At 43.0% G+C, this 25,189-nt stretch overlaps 1 protein-coding gene across 1 annotated transcript in view; it reads left to right on the forward strand.

The window, feature by feature from the left end:
* The window catches only part of PROM1 (prominin 1), a 124,250-nt gene that overhangs the window by 68,552 nt on the left and 30,509 nt on the right, over window positions 1-25,189 (forward strand). The window contains 5 exon segments of the mRNA XM_032223647.1: window positions 905-1,064; window positions 3,211-3,363; window positions 4,521-4,644; window positions 6,130-6,233; window positions 10,850-10,934. Coding sequence (XP_032079538.1) covers window positions 905-1,064; window positions 3,211-3,363; window positions 4,521-4,644; window positions 6,130-6,233; window positions 10,850-10,934 — 626 coding nt within the window.

Below are 25,189 nucleotides of genomic sequence, written 5' to 3' on the forward strand. Positions count from 1 at the left end.
GGGTTTCAGAACAGGTAACATACCAGAATGTTTCTTGCACAAATGTTTATGACATTTAAAAGCAAGTAAAATAACCACTGTTGCCTTACGCAGTGACTTAGAGAACTTCTCTGTTGTTTTTCTTCCTGGTGCAAATATTTGATTGGCATGAGACTTCTTCGTCTCATCCCATTGTTCTCAATAGCTCAGATGCTTCATCTCCCAGTTGCCAGTCTTCCTGCTTCCCAGGGTCATTTCACCCTTTTCTTGCTTCCAGGTCCTCCCTCTTGTATTATTTTCTTCCTCAAATTTCAAAAGAGCTCTTAATTACTCTGGGCTCCAATTAGACTGAAAAAAGTAAACATGATTAGATAAGAGTTGAGCCCAGAGCATCAAGAGGACAAGTGCTGGAGGCCCCTTTCACTTGAAAATGCTCCTGGCTTCTACCTGTTCTGAATAATATCAAGTAAAATAATAATACCAAGCAGTAAGAAATCAAGAAATCATTCTGTGAGCAGAATGCCTTGATTTATTACAAAAGGTAAAATGAATGAGAAGAATGAATCTGATTCAAATGTTTTAGCCAAATCACTGTAACATGTCCCATATTGTTCTCTTTAAAGTAGTAGAATTGCATTTGGGTTGCAGGTGAGAATTTACATGATTAAATGCTGTCATATTTTATTAAGTAGGCTTTTGGTCCTAGGAGCAGACACAGACTTGTCTCCTTGGTAAGAATAAGGCTGTGGTTTCATTGGAATGAACAATGAAAGATTGCACAAACTTAAGCATTGCATCCGCATGTGAGTTTGCAACATTAAAGTCTTGCTTTTGGAGGTGGAGACCAATAAATCCTTTTTGTTTGTGGCAAGTCATTTTCTGGCAAGTGTAATTGAAATCCTTAACATGCATCCATTGTTTTCAGATATAAAAAATATCCTGGAAAATGTTGGTTCAAACATCACAGCCTTTACTAAAAAGCTTCCCATTCAGAAGATTCTAACAGATTTCACAATATACCTCACTCAGGGTGAAGCTTATGTTGAAAGTTATTTTCCATTAGTGGAGCAATATGATTTCTACAGGTACGTGCATATTATTTTGATGAAAGAATGCAGAGGCTATTCTAAAAATATTACTGAAGATAAAACTGATACTCCCAGCTGAAACAAGAGTATGCCTATTACATAGTGAAAGTGGTTAGACATATCTTGCTAAACTGGAGAAGCATAGCTGTGAACACAATGCAAATACACAACGATCGGTAGAAAAACATGCAGGGTAGCAGTATTCAAAACCAAAACATTTTAGGTCTATTTTATACTTTAGGTACATTTAAATTAGTATAAATTGCATTAAAACTTCAGCTGCCTTGTTCTGCCCCAGAAATTGGAAGCACTGGAAATTAGACATTTGGAGTCTAATTCTGAAATAGGCTTCTTGTGTCTAGTGAGAAAACGAATTAATAATTCCATCCAGAAAATGGATAATCTTAGTTAGGTTTTCAGAGGGGGGTGAAAGGCAAGAGAACAAGGATCAGGATCCAAGAAGTGAAAAATTATTACACCAGAGAGGTCTTGGTGAGCAGCCAATAATGGAGGTGCAAGAGAAACACAAGTTCAGGTTCTCAAAAGGGAGATGTTTTTAATCCTTCTCCTGCCCCATGATAAGCTTTCACTTATCATGAAAACTGATACAGATTGGGACAAGGAAAAAAGAGTTGATATATCAAATAGACAGCTATAGATACATATTTTTAAAAGCTTGTTTGTTGTATAAACAATTAAGTATTTCCTGTTTGGATAGTTCCAGCCTTGACAAAACTTTAAATAAAATTTTGGCTCTTAAATTTCCTTTAAAACTCTGAAACCCTATGATCTATTTTTAAATCTTCAGTTGCACAGCACCACTAATAGTGTTTGTTGCCATTAATATGCAAAGAAGAGTTTATTGGCAGCACAGAATATCCATACAACCGCTATTCATGTTTTATTAGCAGCAAATAATACAAATTTGGATTATGTAGAACCAGGTATAATCTTCCAAGCAGTGACATGCAGTCAGGTGAGGGAGGGGAGGCACAGCCTCACCACTCCCATCATGAAAAGAAAAAAAATGTAAAAGGAAAAAGGCGAGAGCTGAGGTCAGGCTGAGCTAGTTGCTGCCTCACCGTGAATGACTCTGCTTAACTGTTTAAAAAAGCCTCTAAAAAAGCGCCCTCTATTATGAGGCAGGAGAACTGTGTGCCTCATCTAGTCTGACTTTAGACATTTTATGATCACTCGAGCAGAGTTAAGCAAGGGTTAAAAGCCTAAAAATTCCTGACGTAGTTGAGGCACGCAGTTCTCCTTCCTCATAGTAGAGGGCGCTCATTTGGGCGGGGCTTCTTCAGAGAACCCGAGGCAAGAGCAGAGTTGAAATCCGCTCTGAAACAGCTGGAAAAGGTATGTATGGGTCGGAGGGAGGGGAGGAATTCAAACTTCATCCTCCTGGTGCGGGGCTTTGGGCAAAGGCTGGAGGGAAGGACCCTGGCTCGCTTGTGCTCTCCTTCCCCAAGTGTAGTTTGATTGCAGGCAGAGCCACGTTGCCTTTTCAAACCTATAATCAGTGAAGCTGGGCTAGATTCCTCCGGGGCTGGGGGAAAGTATGTGTGCTCTAGTATGGCTCTTTGACTGGCTTCCTGCCTCCTCCTGTGGTCTCCTCTGTTTGAGAGAGGGAGGAGGGAGGGAGAGAGGCAGAAAGAAGGGGAAGGGAAAAGAAAAAGAAAAAAAAGAAGGAAACTTCTTTCGCAAAGGAGAAAAACAAATGCTGTCGCTTTAAATCATAACTGAGCATGCCTGGCTGTGGAATTCTGGGAGCTGAAGTCCACAAGTCTAAAAAAATTGAAACCCACCACTGTGTCAGTGCCTCACCAGCCATAAACCTCACCGCACGTCACTGCTTCCAAGGTACACTTTTGCAACGGGGAAAGATCCTCAACATCCAACTTCCACAAGCTAAGCTAAACTTGTACTTTTATCTTTGTCCAGGCTTCTCAAATTGAATATATTCCCATAACCATTTAATTTTACAGTGTCTTCTTTCATCTTCATTCCTTTTATTAAAAAGGTTCTAAAATGCAAGAAAACTTTAAGTCTAATTCTAATACTCTTGAATGAGAATAGGAAACTTAAGAGAAATGTGGTTGGCTCTTGACTGATCTTGGAATCATCTTTTTGTTACTCTGTTTAGGTGGCTGGGCTGCTTAATCCTATGCTGCATGGTGGTCCTGATCCTGGTCTTTTTCTACCTGGGATTATTATGTGGTATGTGTGGCTATGACAAAAATGCAACACCAACAACCAGAGGCTGTGTCTCAAATACTGGAGGAAATTTCCTGATGGCGTGAGTACTTTTAATCTTGGAAGATAAAATGCAAAAAAGAAGTTGAGAAGGAAGAAAATGTTGTCTTGGGTTTTACTGAGATTTACATTTTAGAACTTTGGAGTTACACTCACTTTCTATGTGTATATATGCAATCACCTGGACTAGTCCTTGCAGTTTTCTAGCAAGGTTTTTTGGAAGTGGTTTACCATTGCCTCTTTCCTAAAGATGAAAGAGAGGAACTGGCCTCAGTAATCCAGCTGGCTTTGTGCCCAAGGTAGGACTAGAATGGAAGGTCTTCCTGATGCCTGATGCCTTAAACACTGTCTCTCTAGTTCTTATGTTAACTGTAGTTAACTAACTTTAATTAAACTAAATATATGTACATTAAATCAGGTACAGTGGTGGTGCCTGGCCCTACCTATAGTTTAAAGCAATCATAAACTCACAAGAGGTGTCATATTCCAGACTTAAAAAATTATGCTGGTGGCTTTAAGTTAGTAACCATTCAAATGACTCATCCATGAAGAGATCTTAATGATATGCAAAAGCAGAAGCAGCATCTCATTAAATGGAGTTAAATGGAACATTTTAGTGGATTCTCTGAAAAGGAGGAATCCGTCTTATTTTTATATGTAAGATTAACAATATTTTGATGAAAATGCCTTTTCTAAATAGTAACTTCTTTAAAATCATCTTGGGAATTGTAAACAATTAAAAATACTTCTTCAATTGCAAAAATTGTACTACAGACTTACAATTCCCTAAAAAACAAGCCTTTCAAAATCTACCTGAAGTTCTGGTAGAACAAAGAGAAATGTCCTTTGAATGCTCTCTCAGAATAAAATAGTGCTTTAATAGAATTGTGGAAGACATGCTATAGTTTCTCACATGAGACCCAAAATTCCTGTATTTTCAAAGTTCTGTATTCTGTCCTGCTCCCGTTTTCACACATTCTCAAGCAAAGCTATTTCAACAGAAAATATTCTACATTGTTCCCTCTCCTGTAACTACAGACTTATTTTTGATCTGGAAAATCAATGCATACTTCTGAATTAATAGATGTTCTTAAATTGTTTTCCTTAGTCTAAATTGGCTGTTAAAATACTTACAAAAGGATGTATTCTTAAAATGCTTTTTCCTATCACTCTCTCTCTCTCTCCCGCTCCTTCCATCAGTGGAGTTACTTTCAGCTTCCTCTTCTCCTGGGTTCTGATGCTCATAGTGGTGGTCACTTTCATTGCCGGTGGAAACATGGAGAAGTTGATATGTGAATCATTTGATGACAAGACTTTATTCCAAGTAGGGCACTCTATATAATCATGAATTTCCATATCTTTTCTGATAATTCTAATGTTTGCCATGCACTTGTAAAACATTCAAAATACTTCATAAAATATGCTGTCAGATATGCCAATATGACATCTCTAATAAAATGGAACTTTGAGGAAATGTCTGCCTCAGAGTCTTACTTAGTTAGGGGTGGGTTGCTAATCCCGTTCCAACCGGTTCAGTTGGAACGTGGCCGGCGGCGTCCTTGTGCACGTGCGCAGTTTACGCAAGCGTCTTAGCGCCTGCGCGATGCTCCAGCTGCTCGCGGAGACTCGCACAGGCGCTGTATGTGCCATCCAGCTGCTCGCGGAGAATCGCACAGGCGCTGTATGTGCCATGCGCCTGCGTGGAAGTGCAGAAGCCTTCAAAGACCGGTAAGGAGCACGGGCGGGCAGGTGGGCCCTTCGCCATTCCCAGAAGTTACTTACTTCTGGGTTCGCCGACCAACCGGTTCGCGGGGACCGCCGCGAACCAGTTGAAACCCACCCCTGGTTGAGGGTTACTTGGAACCCAGACAACATGCAGTATATGGCCAACATATAAGGCCATAATTTAATTAAAACAATTTTGAAGCCCACCACTGCCCTGCTCTAACACATGATTTATTGTGGTACCAAGTTATAGCTAGAGGAAGATGTAAGACAGTCATCACTGTATCACCTTTAAAGCACTCCTCTAAAGTAGATGGTGATATTATTAGCCATATATTACAAGTGAGGAAACAAGTTTGAAAGAACTTCCTGGAAGAAATTAGATATGAACTGGATTCCCCATTTGGTTTTTCATTATTCCAAATTATTACTATTGCTTAAATAACTTCACTTGATCTAAACTAAGTTCCTATTTTGTTCTTCAGTAAAGGGTAATGAATAACATGGCCTCTGAAACACTCTAAAGTTGCCACTCTGTGTAATAACACCATAATGTTTAGGAAATGGGTATTATACAATGTAATTTCTTGTTACTTGCAAAACAAGTTATAGTAAAAAAACCTGAAATTTCTGAGTACAGGTAGTCCTTGACTTACAACAGGTTGCTTAATTGACTGTTCAAAGTTACAATGGCACTGAAAAATGTGACTTATGACCATTTTTCAGAGTTAGGACTGTTGCAGCATTCCCATGATCATGTGATCAAAATTCAGATGCTTGGCAACTGGTTCATATTTATGACCATTGTTGTGTTCCAAGGTCATGTGATCACGTTTTGCAACCTTCTCCCAAGCAGAGTCAGTGGGGAAGCCAGATTCACTAATTGGGTTCCTAACTTATCAACTGTAGTGATTCACTTAACAACTGTGGCAAGGAAGGTCATACAATGGGACAAAACCCACTTAACTAATGTCTCACTCAAAACCAGAAATTTGGGGGCCAATTGTGGTCATAAGTCAAGGACTACCTGTTTGTAGAAGCCAAATTAGATTTATAAGTCAATCTTTTTTAAATCGCATTTTAGATTTTGGACACACCCTACTTGCTTAATCGCCAGTGGAAACACTATTTATCTGGCATCATTCTGAAAAACCCAAATATTGACTTGACATTTGAAAAAGTTTACAGGTAAATTTTCACTCTTTTCTGCTTCTATTGTATAATTAACTTTTCTCTGAGATTGCATATATATCCTCAATCATCTGAAAATGATTGAAATATCTCCAAATTTGCCTCCTGCACTCTCTGCATCATCTGCTTCTTGCCTTCATAATTGGAACAGCCAGGAACCACCTCCTCTTCTTGATTGTGGTGGTGGAGGAGACTCTTCTTCCCTTTTATCCAGTTCCATAGTAATAAAAGATGATTGACTTTACCCCTTTTATCAGACTGTCTGGCTGACTTCTCATCTTCAGCTAAAACTGGGGAAATCGTCAGTTTCAATGTAGTCTTTCTCCCTCACTTTTGCTCTTTTGGGTGATGAACTCTCTTCCAATTTGGGACTCCCGGAAGTACGGTTTAAGGCGATGGTAGACTTTCTTAAATTCAATGCTCTCATCTTCTAATAATATAATCGAGTGCAAGGATGTCCTCATGTCAGTCTTCCTCTAATTACAGAAGTATGCTTCCTGAATTCTGGGAGTGATGAGGGATTTGCAGGAATGATGCAGGGATCTCTTATAGATACAGCAGTTTTAAGAAGGAAAGAATTTCCACTGCTAGAATCAATCAACTGAGATAATTGGTTGTTTTTGTAAATTTGAAAAGTTGAGAAAGTGAAAGCCAAGCTCTACACTAAAACCTATCCAAATGCGACTTCTACAAAACCAGTTTGGATTACCTAGGGTACTGTGTGTCCAGTGAGGAAGTGGAGGTGGACCCTGGAAAGGTGAAAGCCATACTAGAATGGTAAGCCTCCCAGACCAGAAGGCAACTCTAGAGTTTCTGGGGCTTTGCCAACTTCTACTGCCAATTTATCCCCTCATTTGCACAGATAGCCTTCCCTATCACTGAATTACTAAAAACGGGCAGAGGAAGAGTGAAACCTAAGCCTAGCCAACCGCTTAACTGGACTATGGAATATAGCAATAGCAATAGCAGTTAGACTTATATACCGCTTCATATGGCTTTCAGCCCTCCCTAAGCGGTTTACAGAGTCAGCATATTGCCCCCAACAGTCTGGGTGCTCATTTTACCCACCTCGGAAGGATGGAAGGCTGAGTCAACCTTGAGCCTGGTGAGATTTGAACCGCCGAACTGCAGATAACAGTCAGCTGAAGTAGCCTGCAGTACTGCACTCTACCCACTGCGCCACCTCGGCGCAAAAGCCAAGAGGCTTTTGAAAAGCTCAAACAGCTTTTTGCAGGGAGCCAACCCTTAAAAACCCAAATCCAGAGGAACCATTTGTAATACAATCCAATGCTAGTGATGTGGCAGTGGGGGCCGTTTTGCTCCAGGGAAATGCGAAGGGGATGCTGCAACCTCGCATCTACACTTCTCAGAAATTGACTGACACCAAAAGACTTTGGATGGTATGTGAAAAGGAGGCATATGCTGTTCGATGAACACTGCTTACTTGGAGGCAATTCCTGGAGGGCAGTAAGACCCCTTTCAAAGATTCCTGATCACAAGAATTTGGAAGCCCTAAAAACCTCAAGGAAACTGTCCCCTAAACAAGTATGATGGGCTCAGTACTTTAATAGATTCAATTTCACCCTTTGTTACTTGCCAGGGGGCAAGAATTTCTTCGCTGATGGACTCTCTTGGATTCCCCAATACAAAAGTACCTGGGAGTAAATAGTTAACTCCATTATCCTCTCTGGCAACTGGCAGCACAGAACACCATGAGGCAGCAGCCACTAGCCACTCTCGGCTGGCTGATAGTGCTCTGACCCAATGGCTAAAGGCCGATTAAAGCGCGTACCTGACGTCATCAGCAGCGCGACAAATACGACCGCGGAGAAAAAAGGGCGCTTTAAAAAGCGCTTTTAAAGCAAGCCGATTCACATAAAGGTAAGGGTTAGGTTTAGGGTTAGGGTTAGGGTTAGGTTAAGGGTTAGGGTTAGGTTTAGGGTTACGTTAAGCGTTAGGGTTAGGTTTAGGGTTAGGTTAAGGGTTAGCGTTAGGTTTAGCGTTAGGTTAAGGGTTAGGTATAGGGTTAGGTTTAGGGTTAGGTTAAGGGTTAGGCTTAGGGTTAGGTTTAGGGTTAGGTTTGGGGGGGTTAGGTTTAGATTTACGTGTTAATTTTAAGTTTACCGCTCACAGCGTGCTGTTTTCGTTGCGCTGTGATGACGTCACGTACGCGCTTTCGTCGAGCGCGCTTTAGTCTACCGCGGTTTTGTGGTGGAACCAGCTAAAGGAAGCCCCGAAAGAAGATGCATGGTTCAAGGGCCACAAAAATGAGCTGATGATGAGAGAGGACCTGGCGTGGAAGGGAGACAAACTATATGTTCCAGCTAGCCAGAGGACCCAGATCCTACAAAGAACCCACGGCAAAGCTGGAAGACTACTTCGGGTTTGTAAAGACCCTTCACTTGGCTAAGAGGCTGTTCTGATGGTCCAAGATATAGAAAGATGTTGAAAACTACGTAATCAGCTGCCCAGTATGTGAGTCCATGAAGTGATTGCCAGGGAAGATCCTGGGTTGCTACAGCCGGTGGCCAACACCTGCAGACCATGGGAAGAAATCGCCATGGAGTTTATACTAGAATTGTCTGAGAGTAATGGGAGTACTGTGATTTGGATAGTGGATGACCTGTTTTCGAAGGAGGCACACTTCATCGCATATCCAAAGCTTCCCTCAACTCAGAGTCTGGGCAAGATTTTTGTGCAGCACCTCTATCGGCTGCATGGAGTCCCAAAGGTGCATCATTTCAGATGGTTGAGTGTAGTTTACAGCAAAGTTTTGGCAGGAGTTCATAAAGTAAATAGGGACTTTAAGGACTTTGTTTGGGGTTCCATCCAAGTACTTATGGGGTGGCGGAATGAGCTAACACAATAGCGGAGTAATACCTATGTTGTTATGTAAACTACCAGAAAACAAACTGGGCAGAGCTCTTTTGCAGAAGTGGCTTTTGGTGCATGGTAGTACTGGGTTCACCTCCTTTAAAGTAAGTACTGGAGTTGAGTTTGTGCCAATGACAGAATTTCCAAGGGAACCTCGTCCCTCAGTAACATTAGCTGAACGAATGGACTCTCTAAAAGCTGCCTGGGGAAATGTGCAGAAAGCCCTGAATAAAGCCAGGGAGTCACAAAAGAAACAGGCAGACTGGAAAAGAGCCCTCCATAATAAGGAATTCAGCATTAGGGAGAAAGTACACATTTCTACTAAACGCCTGAAGCTGAACCAACCTTGTAAGAAACTGGGTCCCAAGTACATAAGTCTGTTCCCAGTTGTTCGAATAAAAACCCAATTACAGTGCAATTATGGTTACCGAAGGTGCTCAGGCGAGTCCATTCAGTGTTCCACTATAGCTCCTTGAAATCCTTCCGAGACTCTAAGTTAAGGCCAGTCAAAGGGGAGTCTCTGCCTCCCATTGTAGTTGGGAGGGGAAGGAATATATGAGATCAAGGAGATACTGGACTCAAGGTACTTTAAGGGGATATTACAATATTTAGTGCAGTGGAAAGGATATCCCTCAGCTAATGCTGAGTGGGTAGGAGCCCATAATATTAGCACAGACAAGTTAGTAAGAAGGTTCCATAGAAAATACCCTCAATGACCGAGGAGATTATTGAAGGCTAAGTTTACCTAGATAACAGTGTTAATGTATGCTTAATATTTTTCCAGGTGCCCTTTTCTTTCAGGGGGTCAGCATGTCAAGATTGAACCACTTTGCACCTTTCAAACTTTAATGCTTTTCAACTTGCCAATGAACTGGGGGAGGGAAGGGGAAAATAGAGTGCTGAGATTGTGTGTAGACTGTGAAAGCTTGGCAACCATCCAGGTCACCACTGCAGGTGCTTGAGGAAGAGATGGACTGTTCCCATAACAAAAGGACATCTCATAATTGGACAATGTGATCACTTAGCAGTCGGGAGAAAGGAAAGCTATTCTTTAACTAAGCAAGCATTTGCGTGGGGAAACCAGAGCTGGTTTTGATTTTTCAGTACCAAAATGGTGAATCCAATAAAGTGTTACTTTTGGGAATTCAAACTCCTGAGACAGATTCCTTCTTTTGGGTTCACTAGTTGGACAGTTGACAGTCATATTATTCTTGCTTTGAAGCAGAAGCTGAGCAAGGACTCAAATATCAGTTACTACTTCCATTCAATTTTTCATAAGCCAAAGATTGTCAAGAATCCCATCAGATGTTTGAGTCTTTGAGAGAGAAGGTCTAATTCTACAGTTACACAGAAATATCTCATACTGAAATATCTTGAAAAAATAGTTGTGTTATTAATTAGATTCCAAAGATTATTTGAAACTTCCAAATCTTTAGATACTTCGGATGAATTGTCTAATGTTTGCCTTTTGAATAGTAGAGTCATCACAAATTGTCCAAATAATTCTCAACTTCCAATGTGTTTATGAGGTAAGGTAGGAAGGGTTTGGTTAGCAAATTTGGGGATTTTATAAGCTTCCCAGTTGTTTGGAGTGGGGGGAGGCAGCCTTAATAAATATAATGAAATAAATATTTAATTCAAACTGATACTGTATTCAGTTAATAGATTTTTGATGGAAAATACTAGGATCTAAAATTGGAAACAAACGCTTGATTTATCCTTTTTGTATATCTTTTTAGTGATTGCAAGGAAAATAAAGGCATTTATACCACACTTCGCTTGGAAAATCTCTTCAATATCCATAAAATCCTAAACATCAGCATGGTGAGTTTAACAGTTTATGAGTATCTTAGAATTTTACTATGCAATCTTTTGCATTTTGTTCTAGTTTGATTTTGCTAGAAAGTATGATTTACAAGAAGCAACCCATTTGTGCATCTTAGTAATTGAATCCTTGGCCCAAATTTGAATTTTTATTATTGTTGCAAGGTGGCACCGTGGAATCCTTCATTTGTCCTTCAGCGCTGTTATTCATTCTGTCCCTGGCAGCTTGTCTGTGTATAAAGTGTTTGGGATCCTCCTTCAGCTCAATTTTGCTTCAGACTGTTTCCTTTTACAGGATAAACTCTGTTTTTATTTAATGTTACAGGATTTGAATTACAATATTTACAAAGCACCTCTGATGCCAGCTTTCTCCAGGCAGTGCCAAACATTAAAAATAGTGCAATAAAAATGATCTAAGATACTTCAAATGAAATAGAAGCAATTAGTGTTCATTCATACTCTTGCTGTAGCATTTTATGATGCCAGTGTGCCAGGCTGAATTAAAAATGCCAATTAGTACATGCCAAATGCTGAGAAGTAGAGAAGAGGGCAAGTTTTCACAGAAGGGGCACCAGAACAGAAAATACTGTCCGGATCCCAAGGATGTGGATCTAGAGGGATTTATTGCAGCCATTAGATGGGTTGACACGAAAAAGGGATTATTTGGGGTATTCTGATCCAGTTGTTTAGCCTTGCAGATTTAGAACATAGAACATAACATAACAAGTTGGAAGCAAACTTGGAGATCTTTTGGTCCATCCCTATGCTTGGGCAAGAGATTCTGTACCAGTGATGGCTAACATTTTTGTTGTTGGGTGCCAAAAATGCAAGCACTCTCTCACGATAGTGCACATGTGTGCTGGCACCCATAATGCAAAGTGCACCCCCAGATGCACATGCATGCACAATCCCCCTATGCACCCCCCTCAGGCGCCGCACTGTTCGCTTCCAAGCTGAGCTTGGTATTCCGTCTGGAGGGCCAGGAAAGGCTGTTTTCGCCCTCCCTATCCTCCAGGAAAGCCTCCGGAGCCTGGGGAGGGCGAATAACAGATCCAATAGGCCTACTGAAACGAATTTCTGGTAGGCCCAATGGGACTGTTTTTCACCCTCCCCAGGCTCTGGATGCTTTCCTAAAGCCTGGGGAGGGTGAAAACAGCCTCCCCGACCCACCAGAAGGCCAAAAATCAGCTGGCCGGCATGTGCTTGTGAGCTGGAGCTGATGGCTCATGTGCCAGCAGATATGGCTCCACATGCCACCTGTGGCACGCATGCCATAGGTTCACCATCATGGCTCTATACCATTCTGGACAAGTGATTGTGCAATCTCTTTTTGAAAACCTCCAGTGCTGGAGCACCCACAACTTCTAGAGGCGAGGCTTTCCACTGATTAATAGTTCTCACTGACAGGAAATTTCTCCGTAGTTCTAGGTTGGATCTTTCTTTAATATGATCCTTGTCCTGCCCTCAGGTGCTTTGTAGAATATGCCAATTCCCTCTTCTCTGTGACAGCTCCTCAAATATTGGAAGACTACTATAATATCACCCCTAGTCCTTCTCTTCATTAGACTAGACATACCCAGCTCCCCCAACCATTCATCCTATGTTTTAACCTCCAGTCCCTAATCATCTTTATTGCTCTTCTCTGAATTCTTTCGAGTCTCAACATCTTTTTTATATCATGGTGACCACAATTGGATACAATATTTTAAGTGTGGTTTAGTAAAGATGAAAACTCATTTGAATTGAATTCAATTTCTAGTAGCTTCACAGATATGTTGGAAATGTTTTGGGAGAAATGACCAGAAAGAAGTTTGACATTCCTTTCAGCTAGAACAAGGGTACCCAACCTCCAGGCTGTGGCCTGGTACTTGAGTGTACACAGCTCTATTTTGTGTGAGCAGCAAGCGTTCACAAATTGGAAACTCCATTTGCGCTTGCACATGAAGCTCCGTTTGCACGACCAGTGGGTACTCATGATGGGCTCAGTACTTTAAGTACAACCCTTCTTCCAGGGCTAAGGTAACCACTCGCACTCGGGATTCTTGGGTTTGAAACTCATATTCTTGCATGTAGGTGAGCACATGTGCCACAAAGAATCCCAATTTTTTCGGTTTCCCATGAAACTTCACCCCAAAGGAAGGAGTTTTTCTTTCTAATTGCAGGTTTCGGAGTTGGTTGGGAGTGGCCCTCAATCCATGCGCCAACTGAGTGGAGGGTTTGCTGGGCTCCTTGCTGTTGCTACTGTGCCATCTGCTTGATCAGCAGGGCCCAAAGGGGGATTAGCCTCCCTGGCATCATTTGTGGCTGAAAAGTGAATAACATCTTTCCTGAAAAAGGAACAACATCAAAGTTAGTATTTAAAAAATTAACCACCTCTTCCCCTCCCAGGGGGACCCTTTGGCTTATCGGGAAACTTTTCATGGAATTGTTTTATTAAACTATCCGCCTTTAGATCCCAACTTCATTTCCAATTTCATCCTTGGCCACCAAAATTGACGCCTGGAAAGGTGGAGCGTTTTTAGGAATCCAAAGTGGCCGCCTAATTTTGCATTATGGCTTCGCTGTAGGACTTCCAGCCTCAATCCCGCAGGGACGTACAGTTTGGACCCCTTCCAGGCTAAACCACAAGAATGTCCTTGTTATTGTTGAACCACGGGTCTGCCGGGAGTGCTGCTTTGAACTCTGTCATCAGCTTATCTTGGCTTTGGGTGGTGACCTGGGCCACCTGTTGGCTGGAGGAAGAAATGATGGGTTGAACAACTTCTTCCTTCTTACTGTCGTACTGCGGTTTTCTCGACAAAGCATCCGCCAACAAGTTCTTCCCTGCAGGGATGTGTTTAATGTTGAATTTGAACCTTTGGAAGTATTATGGCCAGTGAACTTGTTTGGGAGATAATCTTCGATGGGCGTGGATAGCTTCGAGGTTTTTATGATCAGTCCAGACCTTGAACGGCATATTCCCCCGCCCCCTTCCAAGAGATGTCTCCATGTGAGCAGGCTCTACCTGATTGCAAACGCCTCTTTCTCCCAAATGGCCCACCTCCTTTCAGTAGTGGTGAGTTTCTTGGAGATGTAAGCGCATGGCAAGAGGTGGCCCTCTCTATTCTTTTGTAGTAGCACTGCAACTATTGCTACATCACTGGCATCCGTCTGGATTATGAATGGTTGCTTGGGGTCGGGGTGTTGCAGTATGGGCTCTTGGGCAAAGAGCCATTTTAATTTCTCAAAGCTTTTTTGACAGTCCATTGTCCATTTCAGGGGTTAGTTTGCTTTTGGCTTAGTTGGGGAAGGCCCCATTTCAAATTGATGTCTATGTAATTCCTCAATTCAACCATCTCTTTGGGGTCATGGAGTACATTTTCAGCTTCAGTAAGTTAGCCCCTGGTTTGAAGTCTATTGCACAATCTGTTGGCCGGTGGGGTGGGGAGATAGTTGCAATCTTCCTCACTGAACACCCCTGCTAAGTCCCAGTAGTCTTTTGGTACTTGTTGGATCCCTGGGGGTTTGGTGTCTGCTGCAGGTGCCGTAGGTTCCAGACAGTCTGGGCTGTTGGGTCCCATTGTTCCTGGGTGGCCTTTTGGCTCCACTGGTGGTAACGGCCCAAAGCCGATAATCAATTTTCTAATGCTGTCCTCCCACTTTATTGTAGGCACCCACTTGTCCAGCCATGCAAGTCCCAATATAATTGATTCCTGCATTCTTGGAGGTACAATGAATCTGAGGAATTCATAGTGGCAGCCTATCATCACCTTTACCAACTCGGTAATTTTAGTGGCTGGGGCCCCTCTAATCAGTGTTCCATCCACTTGCTCAAATTGAATGGGATGGTTTAGGGGTCTTATACGTATATCTAGTTGCTCCACAATTGACATGCTGATTAAGCATCGGGTGCAGCCGGTGTCCACAATTGCCCCAACTTCCCCTTCCACTCCAGTTTCTGGCACTTGGAGGTTGCATTTTATTGTAAAGGGGTGGATGGGTGCACTAACCATTGGGTCGTCTTCTGCATTTCCCTCCTCCGAGGCCTCCCCCTTGGTAGGACTCTTTGTCACCTTAGATTGGGGATCCTCTTCTGGAGGTTGTTGGCCCAGATGACTCTTCTGTGGTAGCTTCTGGGGCCTTCTCTTTACTGCTCTGGCAATTGGTGCACATGTTTGTGATATTGGGGTTGGAGCCAAGCACTCTGATGCTCTGTGGCCAAATTGACAGCAACGCTGGCATTTTATTGGCTTCCCCGAGGGACGGAACCTAGTTGCATCTCTAAACTTAGGAACCGCCTCATCACATTGTTCTGCTACCCATCCTGCAGTATCCCCCTCATTCATCTCTTCTTCCACTGTTGAGAACTCTTCTCTGTAGGAGGGGGGTGGTAAAAACCTGTTGGGGCATTGCAGGTGCACATTGTTCCACCATCCATCCTGCAGCTTCTCCTTAATCATCCCTTCTTCCATTGTCGAGACCTCTCCTCTGTAGGAAGGTGGGGTAAGAACCTGTTGGGGCATTGCAGGTGAGACTGGAACCAGTGGGGTGGTCAATTTCTGGTTTGACCACTGCCCAGTTATCTGCCATGGTGCCATCTGCTGAGGGACAGCAGGTGCCCATTGGCATCTCTCCCATCCATGACCTGGGGTTGCTTGATTCATAGGTTGCAATTCAACCATTAATGGCTGGCAGGGGGGGCATTATGGGCCAAGGTCCCCTCTGCTGTCTTGGAGGCTTTTCCCATGTTGCCCAGTGGCACCTCTGCCATCCATGTGCTGGGAAGAAAGCCCAATTTGTGGTGCTTCGTTCACAAGCTGCTGCCCATTTTCCAGTGGCTGGCAAGTGAAAGATGCTGGCCAAATCCCTTCTTGCTGGCTGGGTTGAACTTCTCATTTTGATAGGGAATCTGTCTTCAACTCAGTTGCAGGGTAATGGGTCATTTCATTTATTGCTGTTTGGAAGGAGTAATTATCTCCACTCCAGTCCTCCAGTCCATTGCAGCTTTCACTAGTGAAGGGGGGGGGGATTGACTCACGTTTGGCTGAAGAAGTTGGTCTGGGAGCCCCCTCCAGCCATCCCCCTCCGGTTGTGCGTGCATCTTCCCAGATGCTATAAAGATGAAAAATTCCTCCCACGCAAATTCTTTTGCACTTCGGAAGAACTTCAGAGAAGCAATTAATCATTAACTTCTTTTCTCTTAATTGTCTACTGATATTTTACGCTGATTCGGTCAGCGTTGGGAAATCAACACCCCTCTCACCAGCCCCTTTCCGGGGTGCTGGTGATTTATTTTAAAAGGAGATTTGGGATAATGTCAGCGTTCCAAATATCATGCAGTATTAAATCAGAGTCCAAGGCAGAGCTATCCTTAAAGTTCCAATTTAATAAGACAGACATGTTGGCAACGAACTGTGGAAATGCAAAATCTGAAAACTTCCTGGGATTCCACCCAGTTGAAAGTTCATGATTTTATCCCCACACCCATAAATCCAACACATGGTCCAATCTTCTTCGGCCACGCTGGCATTTCCACTCATCTAGTTCCAGTCAGATGTAGAGGTATAGACACAAAAGATGACCTTGGGCTTCTATAAAAGAATGGCAACAACACATTCCACCATTCTACTCCTTTCTATTCCCCCCTCCCAATCACTACACTAATGAAACAGTGTGGCAGGCCAAAGATCCTAAAAGGAACATAACTACAGGCCTAACACCGGTCTTACAGGTGGCAATGGTCCAATGCCAATGATTAGTTTCTGGTAACCATCTTCTCACTTTATAGTAGGACTCCACTTGTCTAGCCACGCGAGCCCCAATATAATCGACTCAGTCATTTTGGGGGCTATGACAAATTAGAGGAGCTCCTGGTGGTGATTGCCATTACCTGGACTACTGCTTCCTTTTTTGCTAATAACGACAGGCAGTTAGATATGGTTCACGCAAAAATGGGGAGGACACATGGGAGAACAACACAGCCAGCAGCAATTAGACCTACAAGGGCAACTATGGCTTGCAAACCGGGTAATTTAGGGAACCACCCACTAAAGATCTCTTTGAAATTATATCCACTCCATTTCTGATCAGCATTATGGGTGTTGCCTCATTTCCATAGTTAATTGTTTAATAACTTTCCTTGGTTCATCAATCTGTAAACAACAGTTAGAGAGTTTAAACTTTCCACACACACCTCCTTCCTTAGCCAAGATGTAATCCAAGGCCAACCTATTTTGGTATACAGCGATTCTAAGCTTATCAGTGGCTTCGGATAATATGTTTAATGCTTTGGGCAGCCTTTGGCCATCTAGGTCCAGGACTGCTTGTAATCTGATAATCTTGTTTAGCATATAAATAGGGGTCCTATACCCATATGACCCATCCTCCACCTAAGTAGCCTGTCCGTATGTACAAACTATTCATTCAGAGTCCCAAACGCTGGTCCTTTCATATTCCGCCAATTCTTTGCATGGAAAATTAGAGTAGGCTGAGTCTATGCTCCTTTTGCGTCTCTGCAGGCCTACTGGGTCATACACAGGAATACCCAATACTTGTCTTGACTGGATAGGCAGAAGGAAGAAGGAAGGCTTGATCCAACCTAGAACACAAGACCCCAACCAGTTCCCAGGCAATCTCTCATATGCCAGATTGCCACATATCTAGTACATGCTGTTTGGGGCAACCCATACTTCTGTCGTGCTATTAAGATAAGGAAGTAGGATAACATTAAACTTTTGAGGCTCCGTCTCTTTACCAGGAGAGATCCAGGTTTTATACTCCTGATCCCAGAGTCCTATACAAATGAGGTCCACTACGGATACGGTCTGGTTCCTTGTAAAGCAGTTTCGCTCCACTAAGTTAGTTGATAACGTCCAGACAATACCAGCAAAGTGAGTTTTGGCCAAAATGTTCCCTGCCATAGACATACTATTGAAAACCTCAGGGCTGGCTTCCATGGCTTCCCATGGCCATTGTTCACCCATGTTCGTACCGCCACATACAAAACAATTCTTTACCGACAGTGTTTTTGCTACTTCTTCCGCTATTTCTATAAATAAATTATTAGCCTTTGTACTTATAGAGAGTGGGCTATTATCTAGTTTGCTCAAATTGTAATATACAGACCAGCCCAAGGATCTAATTTGCCCATCGTAGATTCTCTCTATTCTTACAGTTAGGTAAGTCAGAGGATCTGCCCCTATTCCATCAATTCCAAATCCATAGGCCTTTAAGAGTGGATGGGTCCTATATACTTCCAACTTAACCCAGTTGCTATCCTTAACTCTGGTGAAGTTGCCTAATCCCAGACACCCCTGATATCTGCCCCCAATATATTCACACACACACTCCCATCTTGCACATTGCAGTGAACCTGCACAAGGTAACCATGTCATATGTCTGGCTGTAATCCAGGTGGTGTCAGTTTTACACATATACTTATGGTTGTGTTTGTATGCATCCTTCCAGGAATGGGACCCACATCCCATTCTACCTGTTTTGCCTGGTTCATCTATGGCCATGCAAGCATCGAACTCCAATACTATCCTTTCCTTTCCTTGTAAATCACAGTGGTGTGATTTACATATGCATACAGACCCTCTAGCTTTCCATTATAGATTTGCCCGAACCCAGGTATATAATGTAACATTTAGCCTTTCCGTGGTTAGAGGTTTGTAGCAAGTTTCCTTACCCCCTATAGTACATAACATATACATGGTTCCATTTCTCTGGCAAGTTTTCCTCATTGGTTTACAAACTCTTGGGGCTTGGGTGTGATAGACTAAAGTGGTTACTGTAGCCAGACCTTGTTCTGCCTGGGTGATACATTGTTGGCAATTGTCAGATCCTCGTTTTGGGCGGTTCTGTTGTTATGGCTTCTCGGCGCCTACGTTTTCCAGGAGTGCCTTGATACCAAGCGGGGGCTACTAAGAATGGTTGTTTCTGGACTTTACACAACCCCACCCAACCCCTCTTCAACTAGAAAGGGGTAATTATTCACCTGATTACAACGGAAGGGGGTTGGCCACAATCCAAGGCCGCTAGGGGTAGACCAGAGGACGTCAGAAGGTGATTACATATCACAACTCTGAATAACCTTCCTATATGTTTGCACACTTCTGAGTTCCTGGGCCCAATTTCCATGCACATTATGGACACATGCAAATCGAAACCTCTGGGGTGATCACATGGGTTCCACCACAAAACCGTGCTTGACTAAACTGCATCCTACTAAACCGCGTAGCTGACGTCATCAACAGGGCGACAACAGCGCGGAGACAGAAGCACGCTGTAAACCCTAAACCTAAAATTAACCCCTAAACCTAAACCTAACCCCCCTAAACCTAATCCTAAACCTAACCCTAAACCTAACCCTAAACCTAACCCTTAACCTAACCGTAAACCTAACCCTAACCCTAACCCTTAACCTAACCCTAAACCTAACCCTAACCCTTAAACCTAACCCTAAACCTAACCCTAAACCTAACCCTAAACCTAACCCTAAACCTAACCCTAAACCTAACCCTAAACCTAACCCTAAACCTAACCCTAAACCTAACCCTAAACCTAACCCTAAACCTAACCCTTACCTTAAGTTGAATCAGTCCACCCTCCCTATTGGTTCACTGAAAGCAATTATATGGCTAGGACCCCATTCCCCTAAGTTTTCAATATACACGTCACCATATCCCAACTGTAGTTTACATTCTAATACCATAATTAATAATATAAATCTTGGCTCCGTTTTTACGCCGTGCGTAAAGGATTAGCTTCCAGAGTGAGCAAGCAGGGCGTCTTCGATACTGTGTGCAGGGAACCTATTGCCGGTAAGGTTCAGCAGAGTGTCCTTTCAGGCGCAAACATAAAAATCTACTACTGTTTTTTTTCTACTGCTACTGAAAGGCAAAGTCACTTGCGCTTAAGCCAGAGCACCAAGGGTTTATCAGTGGATTGCGCTTCCCACTGGACTGGGTCACTTTGAGCTGTTCCTTTCAATCTGGTCCAATGGACCCACAATTTGAATTCCAGAGTTTTTACTGCAAGGGGAAAACACATGACTACAGTATACGGCCCTTTCCATTTAGCTTTTAGAGGTTCATTTTTCCAATGCTTTACCCATACTCTGTCCCCTGGCTTAAAGGAATGGCACTTGGTAGCAAGTAAAGGTGGTGTTTGTTCTCCTACATATTTCTTTATGACCTCTAGGCACATATTCAACCCCTGCAATTGTTTGATTAATTCCCTATTACCTATTCCCCCCTTATGGGATAATTCCGGCCATCCCACAACCTCATGCCTTAAAATCGTAGGAGGTCTACCGTATATCATTTCAAAGGGGGACAGATGGTACTTTTTCCTAGGAGCAGTCCTTATATTATACAAGGCTAAGGGTAATGCGTCTAACCAGCTCAAATGGGTTTCTATGCATATTTTGGTTAATCTATCTTTCAGGGTGCGATTAGCCCTTTCAACTTTTCCCCCAGACTGAGGATGAAATGCACAATGAAACCTCCACCTGGTTCCCATTGCCCGGGCCAAAAGTTGATTGATTTTGTGGACAAACTCTGGACCATTATCTGATGATATCGCGGATGGACATCCGTAACGAGGAATGATCGAATTCAGGAAGGTCTTTGCAACTTCTCATGCTTGTTTTGTGGAAGTCGGGAAGGCTTCCAGCCATCCGGTATACGTATCCATTACCACCAATAGAGCCTTATAATGTTTACATCGGAGCATGTCAGTAAAGTCAGTGGTTACTATGTCCATCGGGATGGTGCCTATAGGTTGGAAGCTTGGAGGCAATGTCGGACCCTGTCGTGGGTTTGTTGATGCGCACGTGGTGCATTGTAAGGAGGCCTTGTTTGTTAGGGCGTGAACACCTTCTAAGTAATATTCCCTAAGAATAGCCTCTGCGAGGGCTGACTTTCCCAAATGTAACGTCCAGTGTGCCTGCTCAACCACTGCCCATGCCAACAAATGTGGTATGTATGGCCTACAATCAGATGCAAGAATGAGTCAGCGGGGTTACTGCCACTTTAAGAATCTGTCTATTTGTGTCTCTCTACTAGTGTATCTCTCTCATCATGTATTTCATTTTCTCTCCTTGTGTTTGTAGCTGAGTGGTAAGGGATTTATTTACCAATGTATATGTCTGTATACATGTGTATATAAACCACTATTAATTGTATAAATGCTCTGTGTGCTGTGTGCTCCTGGGTTTATCTCATAATAATAGTCACACTGCCAAAATTTTGACAAAGACCATCAACTCCATTGTTGAAGTGAAAGGTTTATTTTTGCTAAATTCAAATGGTAACAGCATAAGCAAAGCTGGATCTGAATATTCCTGCACAAAGGCTGTGTTTTTCCCACTTCCCTAGCCCCCTCTCTTTGACCAGTCCATCAGTGTCCAATCATGTTCATTTTAGAAGTTTGGGGAATGCCTTTGAGGTTTGGCACTTCTTTGATGCAGTTTCACATTCCACTCTCACAGCCTATTCTTGATCAGCCAGTCCATTGCATATTGACACCTCTGGTTTCTATCAACCTGTCATTCCCTCCCTTCCTTGTCCATGTCTTACTTCCCCATCCTCATCCCTCCCCCCTCCCCTGCATTTTATGGCAAGATACCAGCAAAGGGAGATTTGCTGAAGATGGCAGATCTGACATTCTGCCTTCCTTGAAAAAAAAGACATCAGTCCTTGTAGTAGAAAGGAGACAAAAGAGAGTGAGTTATGGTTCAATGGGTACATTTTGGAATTTGCAGAGGCATTTTGGGGCTCAGACATGTTGGGTATCAAACCCATTCTGTTGCAATGAAGTATTGAATTTTCTCTCTATGGTTGCAGGAGTCTAATATTTCTTTAATTTTGAAATGTTGTTCCCTTTTAATTAAAATGGGGTTTGGAGGTGGCTTTGTTATGGGAGGTTGTGGGGAAGTGATTGCTGGTTTTAATAGGCTACAACAGAACACTGGGTGCACACACATCTGAGGGATTTGGGTAGGTTGAATCGCACAGTGACATGTTTGATGATAATCGAGAAGGGCCCAAATGTATTTAGGACCTAGGCTTTTTTTAAGGTTGCCTAGGCTGAACGTATACGGTGGACAGATAGACTCTGTCACCTATGTTAAAGTCTTTTGGTTTGGAACATTTTGGCTTGTTTTTTATACATCTCTTACAGACTATCAGCCAGGTGCTTTAAAGTTCTGTAATCCAGTGTGCTAATGAAGTGATTTTTGTTTGGTTTGGGGCACTTCTGGTGTGACCACAAAATCCTGGCCAATTGCGGCTTTGAATGGTATAAAACCAGTGCACTGCATTATTGTAAGCCACTTCTGCGAAAAGAAGGTCGCTCCAGTAATTTTGTTGGTAGTTAATGTAATATCTCAATTATTGTTCTAAGACTCAATATGTGCGGTCACCCCTCCCATTCATCTGAAGATAATGACAGGAGCTAAGCCCTTGGGTGGTGCCAAGCAATTTTAGGGATTCTTGCCAAAATTGTGAATTGAACCCCGCAATCTGAGATAATTCACTCTGGGAATCCATAAAGTCTACAAATATGTTGCACAAAGAGTTTGGCTACAGTATGTGCTAAGGGAATTTTGGGGTAAAGCACAAAGCACACCTGTTTAGAGAAGAGGTAGATTAGAGTAGGCAGGGGTGAAATCCTCCCAGTTCAGCCCAGTTCAGCACAGTTCAGCTGAACTGGTAGGGATGATTGTCCTTGGTTCTGCGAACCAGCAGTTAGGAAAAAAAAAGCTTCCAAGGATCGTGCAGTGCAGCTGTGAGCCACGCGATCCTCAGAAGCTTCCCCCCCCCTTTTTAAAGCATTTTTTCCCTACCGGTTCACCTGAAAATACTTTAAAAAGCAGGGGGAAAGCTTCAGATGATGTGCAGCTCACAGCTGAGCCGCGTGAGCTTCAGAAGCTTTTTTTAAAAAGCTTTTTAAAGCATTTTTTCCCTGCCAGTTCACTCGAACCGGCAGTGAAAAAATACTTTAAAATGTGAAAAAAAGTTGGCCGTGCCCACCCAGTCACATGACCCCTCATCAAGTCACCTCCACAGAACTGGTAGAGGGAAAATTATATTTCACCACTGGAGCTAGGTGTGTTTCCTGAATTTTCTGGTCACTCCTACTATATAGTCCATGGAGATTTCTTTCCAGGACGCTTGAAGTTTTGCCACTGGTTGAAGGAGACCTGGGGTTTACCCTAGACATCTCTTGGCTGATGAGCATATAGGGTAGCTTGCCACATAAGTTTCAGTGTTCTTTTTTAGATATGGCCATCGGAATTGGTGTTTCACTAGGTGTAGCGTTTTTATGAAACCAATATGCCCTGCATTTTTAGTGTCATGACTTCTTTGGAGGATCAGAGTGTATTTGCTTTATAGAATATACAACTTGTCCCCTACCCATGCTAAGTCATCTCATATGGTGCATTCTGTTTTTTAGGTTCTAAACTGTTTGTTTTTCTATAATGTCATTTTTAGTGTTTTCAGTAGCTTGGCTGGCGTCTGGGGGTGGTTTTCACTTGCATCCCGGTGATGGCTGCGGCTGCTAGCTGTTGGAAGGAAATAATTAGGCTAACAATTTCAACTTTCAAGCTGTCGTATTGGGGTAGCTATGAAAGGGCATTGGCTAGAAAGTGTCCCCCCGTCTCCCAGGAGATATTGTAGTGTGAAATTGAAGTGATTGAAGTATTGAGTCTGACAGTCCTGTTTTGGAGAAACCTTCTAGGATTTTTTTTTAAGTTTCTAGATTTTTGTCATCCATCCACACCTTGAAAAAGGGCCTCCCTCCCCCCTCTAAAAAATTAGGATCACCCACTACACCGTATATGCCTCTTTTCCTCAAACCACCCATCTCTACTCTGTGTTTTTGCCAGTATGTATAAGCGCACGGCTGTACAATTCCCTGGTCATTTTTCAAGGCTAGTACAGCACCATCTGCTACATCACTGGCATAACCCTGAATAATAAATGAGGTATTTGGGTCTGAATATTTTAACATGGGTTCATCTGCAAATACTTTCTCAAATGCTTCTTGGTATTCCACTGACCACTTTAGGGGTACACTGAGTTTGGGTTTCCCTTTCCCTTTTGTTTTCAATAAGTTGGTGTTGGGAAATGCTATTTGAGTGAACAATGGGATGAACTGACGGTAAGCTTTGAAGTTGTTTTCAAGTGAGCAGTGGTTCCCCTTCTAGTACCACCCATACCTTTTCTGGGTCCATCTCCACTCTCTTGATGGAGATGCAATAGCCTAAATAATCTATCTTCTGCTTGTGGAATTCACATTTGGTGAATAGTCAAGTGGCCCAAAGTTTCTTTAGCACTGTCCTAACTAACTTCACATGCTCAGTCATGGATTTGGTGTAAATAAGAATGTCCACTAGGTAGACTAAGACCCCTTTATACAGTTGCTCATGCAGAATCTTGTTACTTAACTGCATGAAGATGGTAGGGGCACCCAGCAGCCCAAAAGGGAGTACACAAAACTGAAAACATCTCAGAGGGCAATTGAAAGTGGTTTTCCATGCATCCCCCTCTTTAATCTGCACTCTGTAGTATGCCTCAAAGGATCATCATCCATCTCAATTTTGGCCTTCCCTCTCCCAGGCTCCTGGCTGGTGCAGTTGGAGTTCCCTCGCAATCTGGGTGATGGGGTGAACTCAGTGACCTCCATTCCTTTCAGAGCTGTTTCCTGGGTTCTTGGGGGGACTTTTCCTGCCTTCTTTGTGGGGCCAGAGACTTGTTTTGGCATCAGGCACGGTGTGCGGCAGTCACTGCCCTGTGTTCTTCCTTCCTACACTTAAAGCACCCTGTGGAGCAATGATGTGGGCTGGGGTCATGTCCCCCTTGCTTTGGGGTTTCTCTTCTTTCTCTCCGGAGGGATCTTTACCACTTGCAATTAGAATGGTTGTGGGACCTGGATTGGTTGATCCCCATCTCATCAGCTAGGACATACCAGCCCTGGAGGGTTTGCGGTGCACCTCTGGGGATGCAGGTGTTGTAAATGTCATCGTTCATGCTGTCTTGAAAGCATTCAATCAGCATGTTTCGCTGGCTAGTCTACACACCAAGCTTCAGAACTCCTAGATGTAAGTGGCCATGTCATCTGCCCTGTGTTATGGTCTTGATTCTCATTTAAGCTTTTCAGTCGGCCAGAGAATTCGCAAACCTTTTCTGGAGGGCCTTCATAAATCAGTTGAAATTGCATAGTTCTGGCACATCATCATTGTTCAAGCCACCATCCACTCTGCTGCT

The sequence above is a fragment of the Thamnophis elegans genome, chromosome 9 (assembly GCF_009769535.1).
Source record: "Thamnophis elegans isolate rThaEle1 chromosome 9, rThaEle1.pri, whole genome shotgun sequence".
In the NCBI taxonomy this organism is placed as follows: Eukaryota; Metazoa; Chordata; class Lepidosauria; order Squamata; family Colubridae; genus Thamnophis; species Thamnophis elegans.